This window comes from Orbicella franksi, chromosome 15, assembly GCF_964199315.1.
Source record: "Orbicella franksi chromosome 15, jaOrbFran1.1, whole genome shotgun sequence".
Taxonomy (NCBI): domain Eukaryota; kingdom Metazoa; phylum Cnidaria; class Anthozoa; order Scleractinia; family Merulinidae; genus Orbicella; species Orbicella franksi.
The window spans coordinates 19,526,893-19,547,846 of record NC_138159.1 but is presented as its reverse complement, the minus strand read 5'-3'; the positions used below and the strand labels follow the sequence as shown (position 1 = coordinate 19,547,846).

The 20,954-nt window shown below is 41.0% G+C and overlaps 2 protein-coding genes across 4 annotated transcripts in view; one reads left to right on the top strand and one right to left on the bottom strand.

The window, feature by feature from the left end:
- LOC145469525 (C-type mannose receptor 2-like) overlaps window positions 1–7,898 on the bottom strand; it is a 16,549-nt gene extending 8,651 nt beyond the window's left edge. The window contains exons 1-4 of one of the 2 annotated variants that reach the window (XM_081453269.1): window positions 7,506–7,898; window positions 5,243–5,521; window positions 4,520–4,576; window positions 4,027–4,171 (exon numbers count right to left, since the gene is read on the bottom strand). In XM_081453269.1, coding sequence (XP_081309395.1) covers window positions 4,027–4,171; window positions 4,520–4,576; window positions 5,243–5,521; window positions 7,506–7,557 — 533 coding nt within the window. In that variant the 5' untranslated portion in view covers window positions 7,558–7,898. The remainder of the gene's footprint in view (window positions 1–4,026; window positions 4,172–4,519; window positions 4,577–5,242; window positions 5,522–7,505) is intronic. The other variant, XM_081453270.1, reaches the window with a different exon arrangement.
- Window positions 7,899–8,165: 267 nt separating this feature from the next.
- On the top strand, window positions 8,166–19,443 carry LOC145469607 (BTB/POZ domain-containing protein 7-like). Of its 2 annotated transcripts, XM_081453362.1 has the most exons (8): window positions 8,166–8,777; window positions 9,472–10,787; window positions 11,702–11,910; window positions 13,479–13,554; window positions 15,007–15,290; window positions 15,685–15,946; window positions 16,791–16,936; window positions 17,315–19,443. In XM_081453362.1, the coding sequence occupies exons 2-8, from the start codon at window positions 9,716–9,718 to the stop codon at window positions 17,465–17,467; spliced, it is 2,202 nt and encodes a 733-aa protein (XP_081309488.1). In that variant the 5' UTR covers window positions 8,166–8,777; window positions 9,472–9,715; the 3' UTR covers window positions 17,468–19,443. The 2 variants fall into 2 exon arrangements, with proteins under 2 accessions (XP_081309488.1, XP_081309487.1); XM_081453361.1 differs by having other exon boundaries at window positions 8,166–10,787.
- Window positions 19,444–20,954: the final 1,511 nt, after the last annotated feature.

Below are 20,954 nucleotides of genomic sequence, written 5' to 3'. Positions count from 1 at the left end.
TTGGACAGGACATAGCTTCGATAATAACATCCCGTCGAGACGTCTATGTTATTAATCTCGTCACCATGCTCCGGGAGAGGTACAGCGAGGACAGTCTCGCCAGGCCTGGACAGGGCACATCTTCGGTCATATTCACTCGAAGAGTAAATATAATTGGTCTTGTCGTCAATCTCCAAGAGAATCTTCAAAGATATTCAAGAGCAGCCGTCCTCCTACCCTACCAGGAAGGCTGCACCATGCCTGGGCAAGACATGTCTTCAGGCATATCATTCAATCGAAGGGTTGATGTCTCTGGATTTCTCGGTGTGTTTCGAGAGATAGCGAAAGTGGCTTCGATATCGCCAACTCTCCTACATAGCCTAGAAATCTGCGCGTCACCAAGGCAAGATATGTCTTTAGGCATATCATTCAATCGAGAGGTTGATGTGTTTAGAACTCTCGGCATGGTTCGAGAGATTGCGAACATGGCTTCGATATCACCCACTTTCGTACACAACATAGAAATCTGCGCGTCACCAGGGCAAAACATGTCTTCAGTCATGTCAGTCAATCGAGGGGTTGGTGTCTTTGGTATTCTCGGCAGCCTTCGAGAGATTGCGAACATGTCTTCGATATGGCCCACTCTCCAATACAGCGAGCCAATCTGCGCCATGCTTGGACAAGAAGTAGCTTCAACCGTATCATTTGAAAGAAGAGTTTGTATCCCTGATTGTTTGGGTGTTCTTCGAGAAATTGTGAATGGGGCTTCCAGAGCCTCGGCTCTCTTTCATTGCCAGAGGAGCTGCGCCATTCCCGGTCAAGATATATTTGGATCATCTCGAAAGAATCGTGTCACTCGCCATTGCTATTCCGTGAGCTTATCTTCAAATAGTAGCCAGTCGTTGAACATGGCTGAGCCAGAGACGTTCTGCCCGAGTGATCTTGACAGGAAGAATTCCGAAAGCAAGATGGCCTTGATAGAGAAAGGGCATATAAATCCCTTTGATATTCAATCAGGGAAAAACGGCCAAAATAAGCACAACTCGCAAGAACCCTTCCAGGATGCCTTGGTAGGCAACCGTGGTGGAATGGAAAGAATCGTTGCTCAGTGGAGCGCGAGTGTCCAACCGGATGCTGCTGCTTTAAAGTGTGGTTGTATAGAGCTCGAGCGGGTTGCCACAAAGAACGTCTACGAAAAGGGCCGGTCAAAGAGCAATAGGCCAGAAAATGCTCAGGGAAATGCGACTGGCTATGCGAGCGGCGACGAAAATTGTGATTTGAATAATCATACGAAAAATCTTACCGACGGTTGCCTCGTCTCTGACTCAGAGGATGAAGATTACTCTTGGCTGTGTGATAGTGAAGCACAAAACAATTCTCAGTGCGACAGCGAATCTGACCATGACGGGATGTACGGAAGCGATTCAGAAAATGACTCTGTGTACCAGAGTGATAATGAATCAGACCTGGACCAGGCTGAAGAAGACTACTTTATGGAGTTGCTGCAAGGAGATGGACAAGATCATCCAGTCAACCAACCTCATTATGATCTAATGCCGCACTGGTTACCTGGTTACATCTTGCACGCGCATGCCGCGATGAATCCACAAGGTGACCAACCCGATCCAGGGCCACCAGAAGAAGCTCCCGCGGGAGCTGATCCTCACCATTTGCCACTTCATGATGCACAAGACCAACCCGTGGCAGTGAACGGAAACGGTGAGGCCCAAAATGAGCTGCCAGTCAACGGGGCTGGCATGAACGCAAATGGCGAAGACCATGACGGAGGTCCACTCGACGGACCTGAAATACCCGCCATGGCACAGCCAGTGCTTCCACAAGGAGGAGAGCATCCTCAACAAGGGAACCCGCCTCAGCAGCAGGCCCAAGCCACAGGACCGCTCAACAGACTGAGGGCAGCGGCTCGATACGTGAGGCGAAAACTGAGTAGGAATCAAAATCCAGTTCCAATGTACGTACCAGGAGCGCCGAGGGAGGAGCGAACACCAGTTGGTCTGGAGGAGGCTCCTGCACTTGTTGGCGTGCCCATGATACCGCATGAAGACGGTGACGAGATGGACGATGAAGCACAACCAAGAGGGTTGTTTGCCTGTTTCACCTCCCTGTTTCGACGCCACGGAAACCCGGTACAGGAATACGCCTTGCAAGCGGAGCAAGTGCAGGAATTTGAAGAACAAATACCATTAGTTGAACCGGAAATGGACGTATTAGAGGAGGACATGCCGGTCATCGAGGAGCTAGTGGAAGGCGCAGAACCACAAATTGAAGCCATTGCGCATGCACTAGAAGCATTCTAAAATGCTTCTAAATATTTTTGTACATACTGTATATATTTAAGTTTCATGCATGCATAAAAAAAACGCTAAAAGATAAAAAAAAAAAGAAAAAGAAAACTAAATAGAGGCCATTAAGCTTCCATTGGACGCTTTGCGGAAGGCAGTAAGGAATGGCAGAACATATAAGTTATATGAACAGTTCTTGAAGGAATCGCAACAGACGGAAACAACTGCGAAAAAAAGAACAAACAGATGTATAGAAAAATCGCCTAACGAAGGCGTTTTGATCCTTTTGCTTTTAGTAGAAGAACTTTGAAAGGCTCCTTGAAATGCTAAGACCTCTTCAAACATCGTCTGTTCCTTTGCTTTCATAAGCTGTTCACGTGTAGCTTCACAGACTGTCTCAAAGTCTGTGACATTGCACAGGAAAAGCTAATGAAAGCCAAGGAACAGATGGAAACGACTGCGAGGGACAGATCAAGGCGCTTTACGCTTCCAGCGGGAGCATTGTTCCACTGGAGGTTTAATTTGAGATGAAGGCTGTTAAGTTGTAAGTGAATCTAACCAGCTAGCGCAATAGTCAAGACGCTTTGCGCTTCCAGTCAAAGCATTCTTCGACTGGAGGTTAACGATGAGATGAAGGCTGTGAATCTAACCAGCTAGCGGAACAGTCAAGGCGCTTCGCGCTTCCAGTCAAAGAATTCTTCGAGACTTACGAAGAAGGTAGTTAGGGAACAACTGTTAAACTAACATGTGCACATGTTGAATGCTAGCAGAACAGTCATTCAAGGCGCTTTGCGCTTCCAGTCGAAGCATTCTTCGACTGGAGGCTTAAGAAGAAGGTAGTTAAGGGACAAATTCAAACTAACATGTACACATGTTGACAACTAGCAGAACAGTCAAGGCGCTATGCGCTTCCAGTCGAAGCATTCTTCGACTGGAGGCTTCAGGAGAAGGTAGTTAAGGAACAAATTTAAACTAACATGTACACATGTTGACAGCTAGCAGAACAGTCAAGGCTTCTTCCACTAGGGGTTAGTGAAAACAAAGGAGTAATGGAGACGACTGCGAGGAACAGCATAGGGCGCTTTGAAAGCACAAAACGCCTTAATCTGTTCCTCGCAGTCGCTACTCCACTGAAGACAGCTCGAAATCTGTTCCTCGCAGTCGTTTCTCCACTGAAAGCTGAGGTTACGCAGTTTGTATTAAAACCATGTGCGAAAGTGAACGTCAAGAACTAATGGAGGAAAATAGAATGAAGGAAGGTACTGCCAAAAAAATCGATTTGGGATACACTCTTGTAAATATTAATTTCTTTCTTGCATGCATAATAAAATTCATGAAATGAGAAAAATCGACTCATTTCTTTTTTACAAAGTTCTATGCGCAAACAGTGAAGGTTAGGACAACATTGTTCGGCATTATAAACAGAAACACATGAAACTACTGTTCAGTAGTTTTCATTTGAATGGTCACACACTAGGGTTTCATGCACAGTCTGAAATGTTAGAACCACCTTGCGCAGTAGAACAAATAGTACTACATGAAAGTACTGCTCAATAGCTTTCATTTAAATGGTCACACTAGGGTTTCATCCACAGACTTAAAAGTTAGAACCACCTTGTACAGCAAACTAAACAGACCACATGAAATTACAATATTGCTCGATAGCTTTTACACTAGGGTTTAACTTAAGATTCACATTAATGAACAAATGACTAGTTAAGCATTAGTTTAGGCGTTTTCTTACTCGTTTTCCTCGCTACTGTCAATTGTAGCAAGCTTGGCTCCAAATTGTCCCTGACAGTAGTAGTAAGCACTGAGCCATGTCCTCGGTTGAGAAAAGTAACGGTAGCATTTGTCATCGAAATGATGCCAACCTTCCAGACACATTCCTGTGAAGCGAAAACCAAACTGAATTGTGTACACAAAGCTCTATCACTGGGTGCTTAGACCAGACCACCAACCAAACACTGCCATTAAGCACTACGCATGCAAAGTGTAAGGATGGGAGAAAAAAGGAAAGACACAGGGGCGAAGGGAGGGCTGACAAAAGAGGAGAGAAAATAGGGATGGAGGCAGGGAGGAGAGTTGATAAAATAGGTAGGGAGAGGAGATAGGAGAAACAGCTAGAGGGGGAAAGTAGATGAGAAAAGGGATAGAGGGGGAGGGGAGATACGTTTTATGTAAAAGTAAACTGCTACTTTAAGTGATGTGCAATACGAAACTGCTTCTACATTTACCTTCACAAGCTGTCTCGCAATCGTTGAAGTCAATCTCTCTTTCATTGACATCACAGCCTGAAGCAAAAAAGTAACACAATCAACAACGATTGAGAATGCACAAACGATCACTCTAAGGTTAAAACACAGTTACCTCTGGGATAAACCTGTCTCTAAACCTATCGCTTTGATTTTCTGGAACGAGGATTTTTTTTTACGCGAGTTGCGAGACTTTTCTGAGCGAGCGCTTTGGAATATGTACAAGAGCAAGGACAACGTGCCAAGGGATAGAATATAGCAAAATGGCTGGAGATCCGCGGCAATCGTTTTTAAAATATTAGCATAAGTTGTCTAATAGTCGATGTTGTTTAACTTTTTAACTTTCAATCCTGGAGACATTATTTGTGTGGTTGACTTTGTATCTATTATTTTGCAAGCCAGCAACTAAAAAAGAACGCCAAAAACAAGGTTTAGGCCTCATTTATGGAATTCAATATAACATCACGCACACAAAACATGGCGGAGCACCAAAGCAGCACAAACCATCAGCTGAGTTTAGGGTTAAAATTAAGTATAGTAGTTAGTGATTTCTGGTAAGCATTAGCTTTTTTAAGGTTTACATGGCTGTTCGCACGTGTTGCGCGGGAGATCCCTGGATTTGGTACATCCACCCATGTTTTGCACCGGCTAAAAAGATCGAGTGGCTCTGGGCACGAGAATGGATGCTTCTTTGCCAATACCTACCTCGAACTACCAGCCAGTGCCGAGTAATTTCCAGTCCCCCAGCGGTGTGTATCATGGCGGAATACAATGCCGTATCGGACTCCTCCAGTCGGCTTATTTCAACCGTTTTGCCGCGATCACCTGAGATACGGATACGACCGCCAGACTCCATGGTGGTTGTTTCTCGCTTTTTCCATTGGAATGTGTCGTTGGTGTTGTAGTAATGTTCTCCGTCGAATGTAACACATTCTCCCCTCTTCTTCTTGATAAGTTTCTTGTTGATTGAGATCACTTCCTCAGCTGCGAAGAAGAACACAACAGAATCAGGCATGAGAGCAGTTTTTGCGTGAAATATGCATCGAATCTGCGTGAAATATGCTTGAGACTTGCCGAAAGAGCTCTCTTCGGTCAAATTTCAACGTGAAATTTGCGTGAAGAGAGCTCTTTATAGGAGTATGTCAAGGTTAACCGTTTGTACATCTTGAAAAGTTTAGCCTAAATTTTTCAAGTTCGTCGTTAGTAATCCGTGTTAATCTCCTCCATCCTCAACCATCCTTATTCCTTTATGATTTATTGTTATCTCTTTGGTGTTTTTCTTTCTTAGTAAACTACTAATTTCAGGTTTCCTTCAATTTAAAAGTAGTTTTGTGCGTGACCAAAATAACTCAAAATACCGTGACTGAGCTCCTTTAAGACAAGTTACAGCAATGATATATCAATTTGCTTTTTTCTTGGTTTCAAGCGCAGAAAACATTGTTTTTTAAACCTAATCCTGTAGCGTCAGTATCCATACGCCCAATTAGTATGTAGGTACTTTCCGCTATTTTTACGGGGGATGTAAAGTCAGGGGCGTCAAACCTCTGCGTCGGAAGACAAACATTTCGACGGAAAAACGGTGTTACCGGTAAATTTGCGTTTCCAATGGGAATTTCTTGAGCCCGGACCGGAGGAAGATGACACGAATAGGGAACGCCAAGGAAGAGATATTCAAAGTGTCAGCATATTAATGTCACTTTTTTGACACCATTATGGTGATGAAAAAGTAAATGACCGGAGGAAGATGCCACGAATAGGAAACGCTAAGGAAGAGATATTCAAAGATAGACTGAAAATAAGAATGAGTTGCTTTGTCAACATATCAATGTCACTTTTTTGACACCATATGATGATGAAAAAGCAAAACCTGACATTGAAGTTTGCGATTTCGGCTGATGTGAAAGAAACGGCGAAAATAAAATCATGGGCTAATTTGGCCGGCTCCGGTACCCTATACCCCAGGTCTAGTTTTATCAGGCCTTAAGCTGAGTTTGTCTTCCATCTTTACTGAAACATTTGGGTTTACTTTGCCAATTTTTCTATCGAAGGCGATTTGAACCAAGGTGACTGTCTACTAGCAAGACAGAGCCTGTCAGCGAGACAGATTTTAGAGCTGAGAACAGGAATTTTACGTCAAGACAATACCCACCATTGTCACAGGAAACCCAAGCATGCAGGTAAAGAGCTAGTTCAAAATTTCGAACTGAATACTCTTACACCGAAATGAAATTGATATCAAACTGATATCCGAAAACTAGTTGTATTTTTTTTTTAACCTTTAATGTGTCTCTACGCGAATTAATTGATTTTAGGTCCCAAGATTCACAGGAGAAACGGTTGAACCAAAATCGCTCAACTGCTGCTGCTGTTGCTATTTCTGCTTACAATTATGTTATCAACTTTGTAGCGCGGTGGCCTCATGGTTAGTGGACTTGTCTCCGGATCGAGCGGTCCGGGTTCGAGCTTTGTGCAGGCTCATTGTGTTGTCCTTGGGCAACACATCACTCTCACGGTGCCTCTCTCCACCCAGGTGTATAAATGGGTACCGGCGAACTAATGCTGCGATGGACTAGCATCCCATCCAGGGGGGAGTAAAAATACTCTTAGTCTCTTCATGCTACAGAAACCGGAGATAAACTCCGGCCAGATATGGGCCACTTGACTCGTATGCAGACTTTGTGGCGTGAGCTAAATATTATTTGTGGCTAAGAATTCACAGTATGAAATTCCATACTTATTTTTGGCTTATATTATGCTTGGGTCTCCCTATGGCAATATACAAGCTTTAAAATCTGGTTGTACTATCAGTGAATTCGCACAAATTATTCTGAGAGTTAGTTTTTTGACCGGATCAAATCAGAAATGATTCATATTTTAATTAATCAAATATAACCGACTTTGATCCAATCTTGTTTCTACAGAGAGTATAAACAGCAATATTTTTTATCAAACTGCTTCGTGCTCTTACCTTCAATAATCCAAGTAACTTGCATCAGCGTGAGCAATAAACTACACTTCATCTTCTCGATTCTTGAAACTTCGCTTGCGGCTGATCAAATAGAATGCCTCCAAACTCGATTCCTTCGGGCCCTATCTGTTACAGAACAGTCAATTCAAGAAATTGCTGAACACAATTGCGAGTTCATTCTGTAGAAGAGGAACAAAAAGACTTAAGCGCACGATAACAGAAGCGCGGACCACTTGGGAATTTCGATGCATTGATGTTAGCAACTCGGGAATTTCGAAGATTATTGCGTTATTTTACGTCAATGGGTCGGACAACGGGGTTAATGTTTACACGGTGATTACTGGATAACTTCTATGCAATTAATAACATAATTAATCACTTATTAGCTAGGGACTCTTTAGAGGCAATTCTAGAAGTACTTCCATTACTCAGACAATTCATCGCATATAATTCTTTTGGCAGCGACACAGAAATACTCACTTTTGATCAATTGGATTATCAAGATTTTTTTTTCATCAGTAAATGCGAATTTTTAAGTAATTTTTCTTGGGGAGATTGTTTCTAATTTCATTTGTTCAATTCCTGCGTGATTCTGCCTAACTCTTTCTTGGCTATTCGTTCATAAACTAAATTTTCCTCAGCATTTAAAATGTTTGATTTTTCTTTTTACAAGTCGTGCGGGAATCAATGACAAATAAAATTTCATTAGATACCAACAAGCTGGAGACTGATAATTTTACTTTAAAAAGTGTTATTTACGTCTAGAAACCCCAGCGAGAAAGCTGAGTTTACATAAAGCAAAAAACGAGTTTGATGTTACAAAGTACGTGAATTGTGGCATTCTTCCTTGCACCGGGGGCATCAATTCTTCCGGAAAAATAGACAATTCGCGACTGAACAGGAACACAGGTCATGACTGTAACACAAAAAGTTCCAAGGTCGAGGGCGACCGTTGAAAAAATAACTGATCTGGGCTTTCACAGTTTTTTCGCTAGAGACGAGTCTTCACCCATTAAATGAATGGTCAATTTTGCTCCGTTTCCCCTGCCGAGGGTGCTGTATTTGTTTCTTTTCGAAACCTTCACCGGAAGACAACGAAGTTAGCCGACAATTTTCCGACGATACGCGGCTGTACGAAGCGAGGTTACAAAGCTCATACCGAACAATGTTTCAGCCTGATGCTGGTTTCATTCAACAACAACAACAACACAGCGACTTTCTGGAGATGTTAAAAGAAAATGGAAAAGATTTTCTGCCGATTTGCTGTCTAAGGTACGTTAAGAATATAAGTTATTCTTTGTAAACATATGTTATGTCCTAAATAAAATAAAGCGGTCATTCAAATCAATAATCAGCAAATGTATTCCTCCTATATTTTGATTTCTCATTTCCGTGTGTAAGTTAAAGCTTTCTGAAAGCTTGTTGGATTCTCTTTCCTTTCAATGCTGTTTTACTCTTTATTATTTGTTTTCTGTTGGTATTTTGTGAACGTTTCGCCCATTAACTCAAGAGTCTATCAATAAAACCTGGTTAATTTTACAATGTAAAGTCTGCACCATATCGAAAATTGCCCTTATCTTAGCAATTATCGTAATATAAATTCCTGAATAAATGGAATAAAATGAAAAGACTGGCAAGCATGATATCCTCACTGCTAAACACTCACATGATATCTGAATTTTATGGATCTCGATCAATGGCTGTTGTATATTTTTTGGTGGTATTCAATCAAAAAGATCGAATGATTCAATACCAGCTGATATTGATGCCCAGTCGATAACTAAAGAGTTGTCACATAAAACCGTAAAACGGCCTCTAGATCACATCAGTTGACATCTTTCAGTTTCATTTGTTTCACAAGCGAGTAGTCTCTGCGAAAAAAAAGTCATTTTCCACATCAATCTGTCAAAATCTAATAGGCAAGTTCACTGACTTTAAATCGATTTTCAATTGTTTTATTTTTTAGTTGTTGTGTACAGTTTTTGTCATCAGAAGAAGCAGATATTTCTCTTCAGCTAAAGTCAACATAAACCATGAGTAACTGAAGCTGGAATTAAATTGTATCTGTCTCATCTGGCATGTAGCTGACAATACAACATTTCTTAGTTGCATCAACAAGAAGATATAACATCTACATGTCCTCTTGATGAACAAGACCTATTGGAAATATATGGTTCTTTCACTAGTCATTAATAAAACTTGTGATTGAAATGGGGATTGGTACATCTTCTGCGGAGCAGAATTCGCCTGATTCAACGTTAGTCCGTGTACCGCGATACACCTTGGAGGAGAAAAGAAAAAAGCATTCCAAATTAAACACGCTTAAGAAGAAACTTTCAAGGAGTAAAGGTGGATTTAAGAGCCATGATCATGGAAAAATGCTGCGAGATTTAACACAGACATGGACGACACAAGAAATCAATGCTTTAGTTGAAGAGTATGAAGCAATGTTGAATGTTAAGGAGTTGAAGAGTCAGACCAATCTTGTAAGACAGTCTGCACCAAGTTTGAAGAAAGACCTCCTAAGGCTGTTTGAAGAGGGAATTTGTGCTGACATGACACTTGTGTTTGAGAATACCCATTTCCACGTTCACAAGGCTATTCTTTCATCTAGATGTCCGTATTTTAAAGACCTTTTTTCACAACACTCTGAACCAGACCCAGTTATTCACATGGAGTTCAAGACTGAAGGAATGACCACAGAAATTTTTTCAGCATTACTCTGTTACTTGTACACTGGTGACTTTACTCCTAAAAGGTCTGGGCTAGAGTACATTGATGTTTTAATCAATCTAGGCGAGGAATTTGGTACACCAAATGTCTTAGAGCAGGATTTAAAACTGCTTTTTAACAGTGGTGATTATGCAGATGTTGCATTTGTGTTTCCTGCACAAGACTCTTCAGATGCATTCACATCAGCAGATGGGAGCACCATTTCTGACCATACTTATGAAATTTTTTGCCACAAAGCTATACTTTGTGCTAGGTCGCCGTATTTTAGATCGCTATTTCTCAAGAAAGACGTGAATTTACCTGAAGACAGGTCAACCTCAAGTGTAACAAGACTTGTTTTAGATGAATCAGTTATGACGAGGCAGTACACACGCATTGTTTTACAGTGTATGTACACTGACTCTGTGGATTTGTCGTCTGTTGTTAAATGGAGCTCGGAGGACAAGAGATATTATGCTTCTGGGACTCACAAATTATTGACATCAGCAGAGATCGCCATGGAAGTATTTGAGGTAGCAAGCTTCATTGATTTGCCTGTGCTAATTCAAGGTAAGCTACATATTATACTTGTGGTATAATTTGCTTGAAAAAAAGAGGGCTGATGATGAGGGCTAGAAAGATGCCAGCACCATTAAGACATCTGTCACTTTATGCACACATAGAGAATATTATAGGCTACACACTCAGAGATGTAAATTTTACTTTTGAGTGGTAAAGACGATATTTTATGAACCATCGCAGCAAGTGAGTAAAATATCTTTAACACAAGTAAATAAAATTCAAATCTTCAAGCCACCAAGTAATTTCTTTTCATTATGTAGACAAACTGTCTTTCAAAGAACAGACTGTTGTATAGCTATTAATAAATGCAATCGTGATCACTCAATTTAGATCAACCATAAAATTTAGCCCTACCCTGTTAAAATGGGCAAATTTTTGTGGCCTGTTAGAGACCGTGTTAACGGTGTTCCAGGGTTTTGGTGAGATATAGGTTGGATATAACCTATAGAGGACAAGCATCCTACCCAGGGGGGAAAGGGGGATTTGAAATGCTCCTTGTTGCTTTATGCTGTGAAAACCAGAAATAAGCACCAGCATGATGGGCCACTATGCTTGAACAGGCTTTCCTAGATTGTTTCGTACTAACCAAGTGCAAGGTCCATATTGTAAGTTATGGACCAAGTTTTTCCCTTCTGATTTATGGCTAAGCTTGAAGTGCACTAGCAATATATCAAACGGAAAAGCAGGGATTCATTACCTGCAGTGTGAAAAGAGAAGAAGAAGCTAGTAAGATACTTACATCGAACTACTTGTGTTTGACGGGTTTGGGAACAGTTTCAAATTTTGGCAGGCTGTTCAGGAGAATACAGCTGGCATAATTGACCAGTAGCTAAGAAGTACAATAAAGTGCAAGAGTACGTGTATTGAGTACCTGTTTTCAAATAATTTATCTGTTTGACCAGGCTGTGAAGACATCATTCTAGAAGAGCTGTCTCCCTCTACCCTCCTGCCCACCCTGGAATGGAGCTCACTTCCTCATGGGTCAGACTGGGTCTACAGACAAGCCATGCAGTTCTTACAGGATGAATTTGTCAACATCGCTCAGACGGATGCTTTTTCCTTTATACCTAAAATGTATTTGGCAGAAGCATTAAAATCTGATTTTCTGCAGGTATTTGATATTCTATCAATAACAGAGAATCAGGTTAAAATAATTTCCATAATTTCTAATGTCTCACTTATTTGAGTGTCGTGCAGGGGGGTCTCTGGCACAGTTCATAAACAGGAAAAATAGAGGATAATGGATCGCAGATATAAAAATTCTGTTTTCCCAGATTACAAAAATAAGCAAGTAAGATATTCTTTTTAATTACTTGTTCTTACACTAGAAAACAAAATCCTGAAAGGCTAATTCAAGGCTCCATATTGCAAACCGCATACCTAAGTCACTCTCAGTAGACCACTCTAACCATTCAGAGGACTTGTGTCTCAAAATAACCTAGAATAGAGTGATGAAATCACGAATATTAGTTAATATTTCAAGTTCTTCACTGGTCACGCAAAACCTTCAGGTCATGGATCATGAAGAATAATTTCCTAAATTCATGGTAAATGAAATCAGCTAATCAGGCATCACAAGAATACCCCTGTACGACCGTCTGATATCCACTTTGCCACCTTTACTACTACTTGTAAAGTTGTTTATTTACTGGTTACCTATTATATAATTAATCGTATCTAAAACAAAATTCTTGATCGTGATTGGTTCTCTGTGTGCCTATTTTGTCACGTAATTGGTGCACGATCACGTGGGTATGCCTCGTGCTTTGCACTCGAATGACTTTGAAATTACTTGCACCATTACTCCCTGAATTGTGCTCCACTCGGTCCAATTACTATTTCAAATTAAATTTTGCCAGTTTGTATAATAATTATTGTTGCAGTTTTGGGTCAGGATAGTCTGTTGTCACCCAAAAATGAAAGTTCAGTACATTTCAAATCTCTTTCAGATTTAGCTGCATTTTGTTTTATAACTAATATTATTATATGGCTAGCTCTGTGAGCGGGCAAGATGAATCAAATCCTGTGCTGTGATTGGCTGCCCAAGCGGGCAAGATGGAGCTATCTTGCCTGCTCGGGACTTCCCACTGTGTCCCACAAGAAAAATTTCCCTGAAAGCCATATAATAAATCCTTTATTGACCAAACTTGTTCAGTCAAGATGGCTGGATATTGGCCTCGTTCTTTTTTTGCGAGTTTATGGACCTCGACTCCATCTCAGTCCATAAACACGCAAAAAAAGAACTTGGCCAATATCCAGCCATCTTGACCTCACACTTGGTCAATAACCCATACACATTATTATCAATGCAAATTTAAGTTCATCAAATATTGGTGATCTTGTGCAATTGGTCTAAATGTGTTTGGTGACTGAATATGCCCTGGCCAAGACTGGAGAACATCCAAGCGATATTCCCCAATTTTCAAAACTGGGTGTGTTAAGAAAAATATTTGATGGTATAGAGACAATAACCTCTATGTGGTGCAAAACTATGCACAGATATTTGTCCTTGGACATTATCTGTTCCTCAAAGTTCACAGTTTTCCTCGAGCGTAAACTGTTTGCTTTTCAGAACTGATGTCTGCAGGCAAATATCCGAGCATATTTTTGCACCAAATGGAGGCTATTTTTATGTATTATGTTAAGTATTACTGTGGTTATTCTTTTATTCCTTCGTAGGCTTGTGAACATGATGTTTTGCTGTCGGTTATCAGATGGGGAGAAGCACAGGTTATTCGCAGAATGAATGAACAAGGTGTGTAACTCAAAGAGTTCAAGGTGCATGCTGTATGATATGGACACAGTTATTTTCTCTGTCGATTTATCGGCCAAGTGCAACATGAATTGACCAGAAAAACATTAAAGAAAGAAAAACAAAAAGGATCTTTTTCTTAAAGAACAGACCAAAATTAATAACTAAAGATGTTTAGTTACAACTGGTACGTCTATCTCTTTTGAAAAAAGGAGACTGCAACACTGTAGATTGAGGCCCATTAACGCCCAAGTCGCTAGTGGAGGGAAGGTGCCTACGAAGCCCGGGGGCTGCAACCGCAGTCACATCCGCAAGGCGCTAGAACACCCGACTGGCCTACCCAACCCGCAACCAAGCCACGAGACCCCGCGCCAAGCCCCCTACAGGCACCCGTCACACTCAAGCCAGACGGCATTGGTGGAAAAAAAAAAAAATGAATAAAATAAAATGAAATGCTGAAAAGAAAGGGGGGGGGGGATAGGGAGGGAACGCCGAGAACCGCTAAACTCTAATTCAATCCACAACGCCACACTAACAGAGCGATGAACACACTGCTAGCACATGGGACGACAACACATGCACATACACTAACCAAATATACCGCTGGACAATGTCAGCCCCTGGGTTCTCACGACCATATGATTGTTGCAAACGCTACAGAAACGCACCAAACGCTAAGCAAACGCTAACAGATGGCCAAGGCACTAACAAACGCCTACAAAAAACGCTACTGACCAGACTCGCTCCTGGTCATAAACTATGTAAAATTTCATTGAACTATATCAAACGCTACAAAACGCACCAAACGCTAACCAAACGCTCACAGACGGCCAAGACACTGACAACCGCCTATAAAAACGCTACTGACCAGACTAGCTCCTAATCGTTAACTATGTTAAATTTCATTTAACTATATTAAAATTGTGTATTTACAGTGCTATACTATGTCAGAGACTGATGTAATAAGAGTCTATGAAATATGCTGTCCACTTTCCTTTAAGCCACTAACTCCCCCTTGTTTTAATACCTCCTCCTCCAGCTACAGGTTTTCAATTTTTTTCGTTCAGAACTTTCCACTACAACTTGTCATAAGCATATATATCTCATGTATGGCATTATATGGCTAGCTTCATGAGCAGGCAAGATGAACCAAATCCAGTGCTGTGATTGGCTACCCAAGCAGGCAAGATGGCGCTATCATGCCCGCTCAGGATCCTGGAAGAAGATAGTGTTCTTTTTCCATATAATAAATCTTTTATTGACCGAGCTTGTTTGGTCAAGATGGCTAGATATTGGCCTCAATTCATAAACACGCAAAAAAAGAAGTTGGCTAATATCTAGCCATCTTGACCTCACTCTTGGTTAATAACCTATATGGGTTAACCATGTCCCACTTTGTTATGTGCCATTTCATCATTTCTCCATTTCATGGTTTAAACTTTTTTGTCACCTTAGACCCAGTACAGGACAACAAGAAGAACACTAAACGGCGTGAAGTCGACAACAAACAGCTCAAGAAGGTGCTCTCAGGCGTGATAGAACATGTGCGCATTGGTCATGTGCTACCTCCGCACAGTGAACTCCTACAGGGTGTGTTCCGCCGGGGTCTTGCTGATAGAGGGATGCCCCTAGATATAGGGGAAGGCAGTTTTTACCCCAATTTGCCCTGGATGCGGCGAAGGGAAGAGAAGGACTTTATCAGACCGAGACTCTTCTTGCCTTACTTTGAGGAAGCAAAGGTGAAGCTTTTTATGTACCTTCAATTTCCTCACAGTTACTATACCAATCCAAAAGTTGGGAACACTTTGCTTTGGTTTCACATGCAAAATATGTCATGACCAATCAAACAGGGCAGTGTAACCGGTAAAAAAATTGCTATTTGCAACCCACTAAGTCCATTAAGAAATTAAATTACTGCATGTAATGTAACCTGGCTAAATGTAATTTAGGGAAAGTCAAATTCGAAACAATGCAGGTTAGCAGTCTCCTTCCTGGCTGCACCAAAATGGCGTCATAAATCATGTAGGGTGTAACGCTTATCTCACAACTCGTTAAAATTCGCAAAACTCTGAAATGATCACGAGAATTTGATAGTTGGTCACTACTAAAGTCTTGACATTCTTTGTGTCACAGGCCATCCTTGAAGAACACAAAGAAGCGGAAGTCGAGCTTATCAGACACCGGATGTCACGTGTCAGTCATAACATGCCCGATACTCTGTACATGGTGGGCTCGCAAAAGCGTAGCAACACAGCACCAGCCCTCTTTTTTCAAGCTGCAGCTGCGGGTAGACTGGAACAAGATGACAGACCTTCTACAGCCCAGAGCTCCAACAAGAGTGATAATGAACTGGACAGATATGTGAGGAACAGGCGCACTAGTGAAGTAAATACAGGTATGTTGATGGACATTTAGAGGGTGCAGGTAACCTCTTTTTTTTAGTGCAAGGGTGGTTGCACAGTTTCCAAACAAAAAAATCCTGCACAGCAAATACTGCTGAAAAAACAATCGTGCTAGGGGAGCCATGGGAAAATATTTCGAGCAATTGCTTTTTACTGTCCAGGTTCCGCGTTTGACTTTAAAAAATATTCTTGCATAAGCTATTGCCCACCCAAAAAAAACACGCCCAACCTAAAGGTGAGAAGAATATTTCATGCCCCAGAAAATTTTCGGAAGTTCTAACAGTCTCACACATTTGACTCAGAATCGTAAAGTTCTACATATTTTAAGACACCGTAAAATCGACAGACATGGTGGAACTCCTGAATTGACTGTTGTGGAAACGAAAGTTCTGTGAAATTGGTTGCGCATTATCATCTGAGGCCAGATATTATGTACAGTATCTGGGATTTTAAAGGAGAATTTTAACTTGGAGTTAAAAAAAGTCATTGAAAAGAACGTTGAGGCTCTACGAAAAAATTGCGTAATTCATACATTCAACAAATTCGTTCGTATAGTTCAAGACTAAAGATGAGATTGTTGAAAGAAAACAAACAGAGAGAAAAGAGAAGTTAGGAAGAAAGGTTTCTCTCACCCACTCACCACCCCCCTTCCTTTTTTCCACTGCCACTGGAAGATACACTGAGGTTTTTACGGCAGCTTTCATTCAAGGCTTCATTCAGGGCAAGTTCCTTGTATTCGTTGTTCTTCTACTGTTAATCGGTCTTAAGAGCTACCCTACTAGATCTTTGGACGAATTCATGAGATACAAACAGTTATTTTTCTTCCTATTTTTTAAGGTGAGAGAGAATCAGTTGGCGCTGACCGGAGAGCGGAGCGGGAGTTGGCTTTACCAGACGTTGCCATGGAACTGCCGTCGCATTTCCCGAGTGATTATTGGGACAGGGGACCCGGGCCTTCAAGCGCGCATCCTTTCGGCGTGGAGGTAAGTAATAATGTTAAGTCTGCATATGAGCTCACTACGCCGGAGCTAATCCCGGTTTCTGTAGCATGAAGGGACTAGGAGTATTTCTACTCCCCCCTGGATGGGATGCCGGTCCATCGCAGGGTTACCCCCACAGCATTAAATTCACCGGTAACCATTTGTACACCTCGGTGGAGAGAGGCACTGTGAGAGTAAAGTGTCTTGTTCAAGAAGACAACAACGTGTCCCCTGACAGGGCTCGCACCAGCACCGCTCGATCTGGGGGCAAGCGCACTAACCATGAGGCCACCGCACCTCAACAAAAAAAAAGCAATAGAAAAACACAGTTATTCCAGAGAGCTGGGAACTTAACTACTCATCTTGTAATTATGTTCACAGATACCTGACTACATCATGGGCCCAGTACCAGATGTTGCTCTACCCTCCTCTCCCACATCCAGTGTTTCGTCCTCTGGAGTCCCCCCTGAGTATTTTCAAATGGACCAATCGTTGGAAGCTTTAAATGACGAAGGCTCAAGTGGAAGTAGCTGACATCGCGCATGTTTATTTATTTATTTATTTTTTTTTTGTAAGAAAATACAAATACATGGATATTTTTTAATGACTTATCCGTTTCTATAGTCGTCAGAACAAACACTGTTTTGAATGGAACGAGAGGGCGAGACTAGTGAGCCGGAAACATTTTGACTGTTCTTCAATTTCGAGACCGAGAAACAAAGTGTTTTAAATGCGAGCTCCAGACGTTCAGGTTCTTAGACGTTAAGACCTGCTTTATATATTAAAAAGAAAAATCGGTACTTCGAGACTTTTTTAGCCTTGCAAAAAATAATCGAGACTGCGAGACGCACACAACTGCTAAGAAAAACGACACGGCAAGACCCATGATTTTTAAAGGACCATTCAGCACCCCTAAGATGTGAGCAATTTTAGAGACGGATTTTCCACTCCTTTTAGTCCTCCATTCGTTTTTTCACCTCATGCACGTTGCCGAAATTGGTGATCGGCAGAATCTTGACGCAGCAAATAAATTTTTCTTGTTCTGTTCGTCAAGATGAAGCTGTCGATTATGCATTTGGCATTCTTATCAAACCCTCTTAGTCGTTATACGTGTTTCATGATAAAATAAGTGTCGAGTATTAGTGACATGGTCACGTAATATCACCAAAACCTGATGGTACCTCGATAATGGATTGAAATGATAGAAAACTAAAAATTGGTGAAAATTGGCTCAAGGTAAAGTTAACGGTACGTGTTGTGATATGTGTGATGTGAGATGTGTGGTTTGAAATGTGTGGCGTGAGATGTGTGATGTGTGGTGTGAGATGTGTGTTGTGCGATGTGTGGTGTGAGATGTGTGATGTGTGGTGAGTTTTGTGTGCGTGCGTGTTGTGTCATCAAATGCATGGGTCATTTTCATGTTTAATTTTGGAATTAAAACTAATTAAACAAAGACATCCAGGAGTCGCCTAATACAGCTGCAATTGATAGTCTTTAAATTTATTTTTTTCTTTTTGTATTTCATTGACAGCGCAAGATATTGAGGCAATATTTAGTCGCGTTGTGAAGTCTTTCCCTGCGAGCAGTTGGTTTCTCTTTAGCCGAACGAAGAGAAACCTACTGCTCGCAAGGTATATCCACGCCGAATCTGTAAAATATTGTAAAAAAGCAACCTGAGTCTACCTCGATAAATAAAAAAAAATATTGAAAACTGATCACAGCAGCTGTCATTTCTTGCCTTTATATGGATTAATTTACATTTGAGGATTCACAGTGTCATTTCCACAAAGAAGAACACCAATCAATATAAATATCTGCGTTTATATCATCTCAGATATGCATATTCTTGTTGATGTTCCACAACGTTGGATGATGATCAACTAAAGGGGGTCATGGGAAAAGACCTTTAAGTGACATCTGATAGACTGCAAGATTCTCCAAGTAAACTGCTTTTTGCTTCCTTGTACAAAAAAGGAGAATTTGGTATGAGATCAAGAGTCACTTAGGGCTAGTTTTCCCTTTGTAGCCCGACTAGCTGGGCGATAAAACCAGTCGGCAGTAATTGCATGCATGCAGCCGAGACCATCCCTCCTAATAGTATGAAGACTTTTATGGTAAAAAGTATAACATTTAAGGATGGAGAAGACTGACACGGATAACAAACGACGAACTTGAAAACTTTAAGCTTAACTTTTCAAGATGTTTTTGATTGTATACAGGCCATTTTCGTAGACAGAGAATATATATAATTTTTCACGTTGTTAGTGTAATATAGTGGTGTGCCGGTATGAAGATTCGTTAGCATGCAGGAGTTCAGTTGTCACTCGACGGCATCTCCGCTTTTGATCAATTCATTCTGGAAATTTTGTTATAGTAAAATTTCCGTGCTTGTTGTTTAGTACGTTCGTTGTATTACTGAGTATCCTAGGGCCGCTTACCTTTGTTACAATGAACTATGCTAAGGCTGTTTATGTCTGATCAATAAACGAGATGACCTCCCTCCCCCTCCCCCCCCCCCCCCCCCTTTATACGACTGGTGGTTTCTTACTTGTAATAAGTTAAAAATTATCTTGTTTTCGCTCCACGGCAGAGTGATTAGAAAACAAATGACATTTCTTTCGGCGTTAAAACGTTAGACTAAATTGTGCACGCCTCGGAATGCAACCACTACACGTAAACTTTACGTGTAGCCTGGGAACTGGCTACGAATTTAATAGTCTGTAAAATACTCTTGTTGGTTTCTAAGCGAAGTTTCTACGGCGAGAAAAATGCTTGTACGTGAGCCTATAAGCAACTGTGATCACGTCCCTGTCAAACCAGACAAACCAGACAGTGAAGACAAGTTTGGGTTGTACGACTAGATTTGGACAAGAGTAGAAAATAGCGTTTTTGCAAAGCGTTCATATGTAATTTTCGAATTATTTTCGAAATTTCGGGTTTATTAGAAAATTTGTAACAAAGGACCCCGGCGAAATAAGGGTTATTGCCATGATAACAGAGAGAGATTAAACCTGGAACGATAGTTTGCCAATATACCAAATCAGATCAGATCTGAATGGTATAAGACAACACCGAAACAGGGGAAGAATAGTATGGTTAGATACTGAAGCCCATATAAGGTGCAAAGAGTTCCTACTCTTTTCAGAAAATAGTCTGTTAAGAAGCCCTCGCAGCTTCACAGCCAATCTGCATCCATCCATAAGATAAGCTGAAAAGCTTTTACTCTATAGACTTTGAATAATGACGTCCGAGTTATCGAGGGAAAATTCATAAAGAAAATGACCTAAAGGGATGAAAAAACAAAGCAGAACAGAATCATTTTGCTTTGGGCGTGAGGTTCGAGTTACCGACAGTAAAATTACAGCCAAATAATTAAATTTTATTTTCATGATCAATTAGCGCGAGATTCAAGTTACGGAGCCTTTACACTATCACTGAGGACTCGACTGTAGTATTGACCCAGGACAGTTTCTTAACTTGAAAGCCATTCGAGGGGTCGAGTTACCGAAGGTAAAATTACATTAAAAAAAATAATAATCAATTTTATTTCGAGTTAGCGCGAGATTCGAGTTTCCGAGCCTTCAAACTACCAGGAGTCGATTGCAGTATTGACCCAGGGCTCTAGTTCCTTCACTTGAAAGCCATTCGATATTCCTAGAATAGTTCTCACATAACTCGTGAACGTTTCGTTATGGGAAAAACGCGTAATGTATGACGTGATCGTGAGATTCGTGAGACAATTTGGTTCTGCTCGAGCGACTTCGAGTCACGTCTAATAACCAAAACAAACAAACGCCGAGCTAATATTTGAGTTGCTTTTATTCTACCGACTCAAGATTGGATAGTACAGCAACAAAGGAACCATGAAGTATCATCTTAGTTTCTACAACATTTTTTATAGCATTTACAATTTTACTTCTTTATTCATGTCACCTTGGCCAGTCTTAATTGCTTTTTTCAGTGTTTTATTTTTACAATAACGTTGGCATAGTAACATAAATTAGCGCTAAACATTTTTATT

What these genes read in the sequence shown, in the direction of transcription:
- LOC145469607 (XM_081453362.1), top strand. Translation starts at nt 9,716, where the DNA reads ATGGGGATTGGTACATCTTCTGCGGAGCAGAATTCGCCTGATTCAACG. An exon ending in TAAAATCTGATTTTCTGCAG is followed by an intron (nt 11,911 to 13,478) that starts GTATTTGATATT and finishes ATTCCTTCGTAG; the next exon opens with GCTTGTGAACATGATGTTTT. An exon ending in CACTAGTGAAGTAAATACAG is followed by an intron (nt 15,947 to 16,790) that starts GTATGTTGATGG and finishes CTATTTTTTAAG; the next exon opens with GTGAGAGAGAATCAGTTGGC.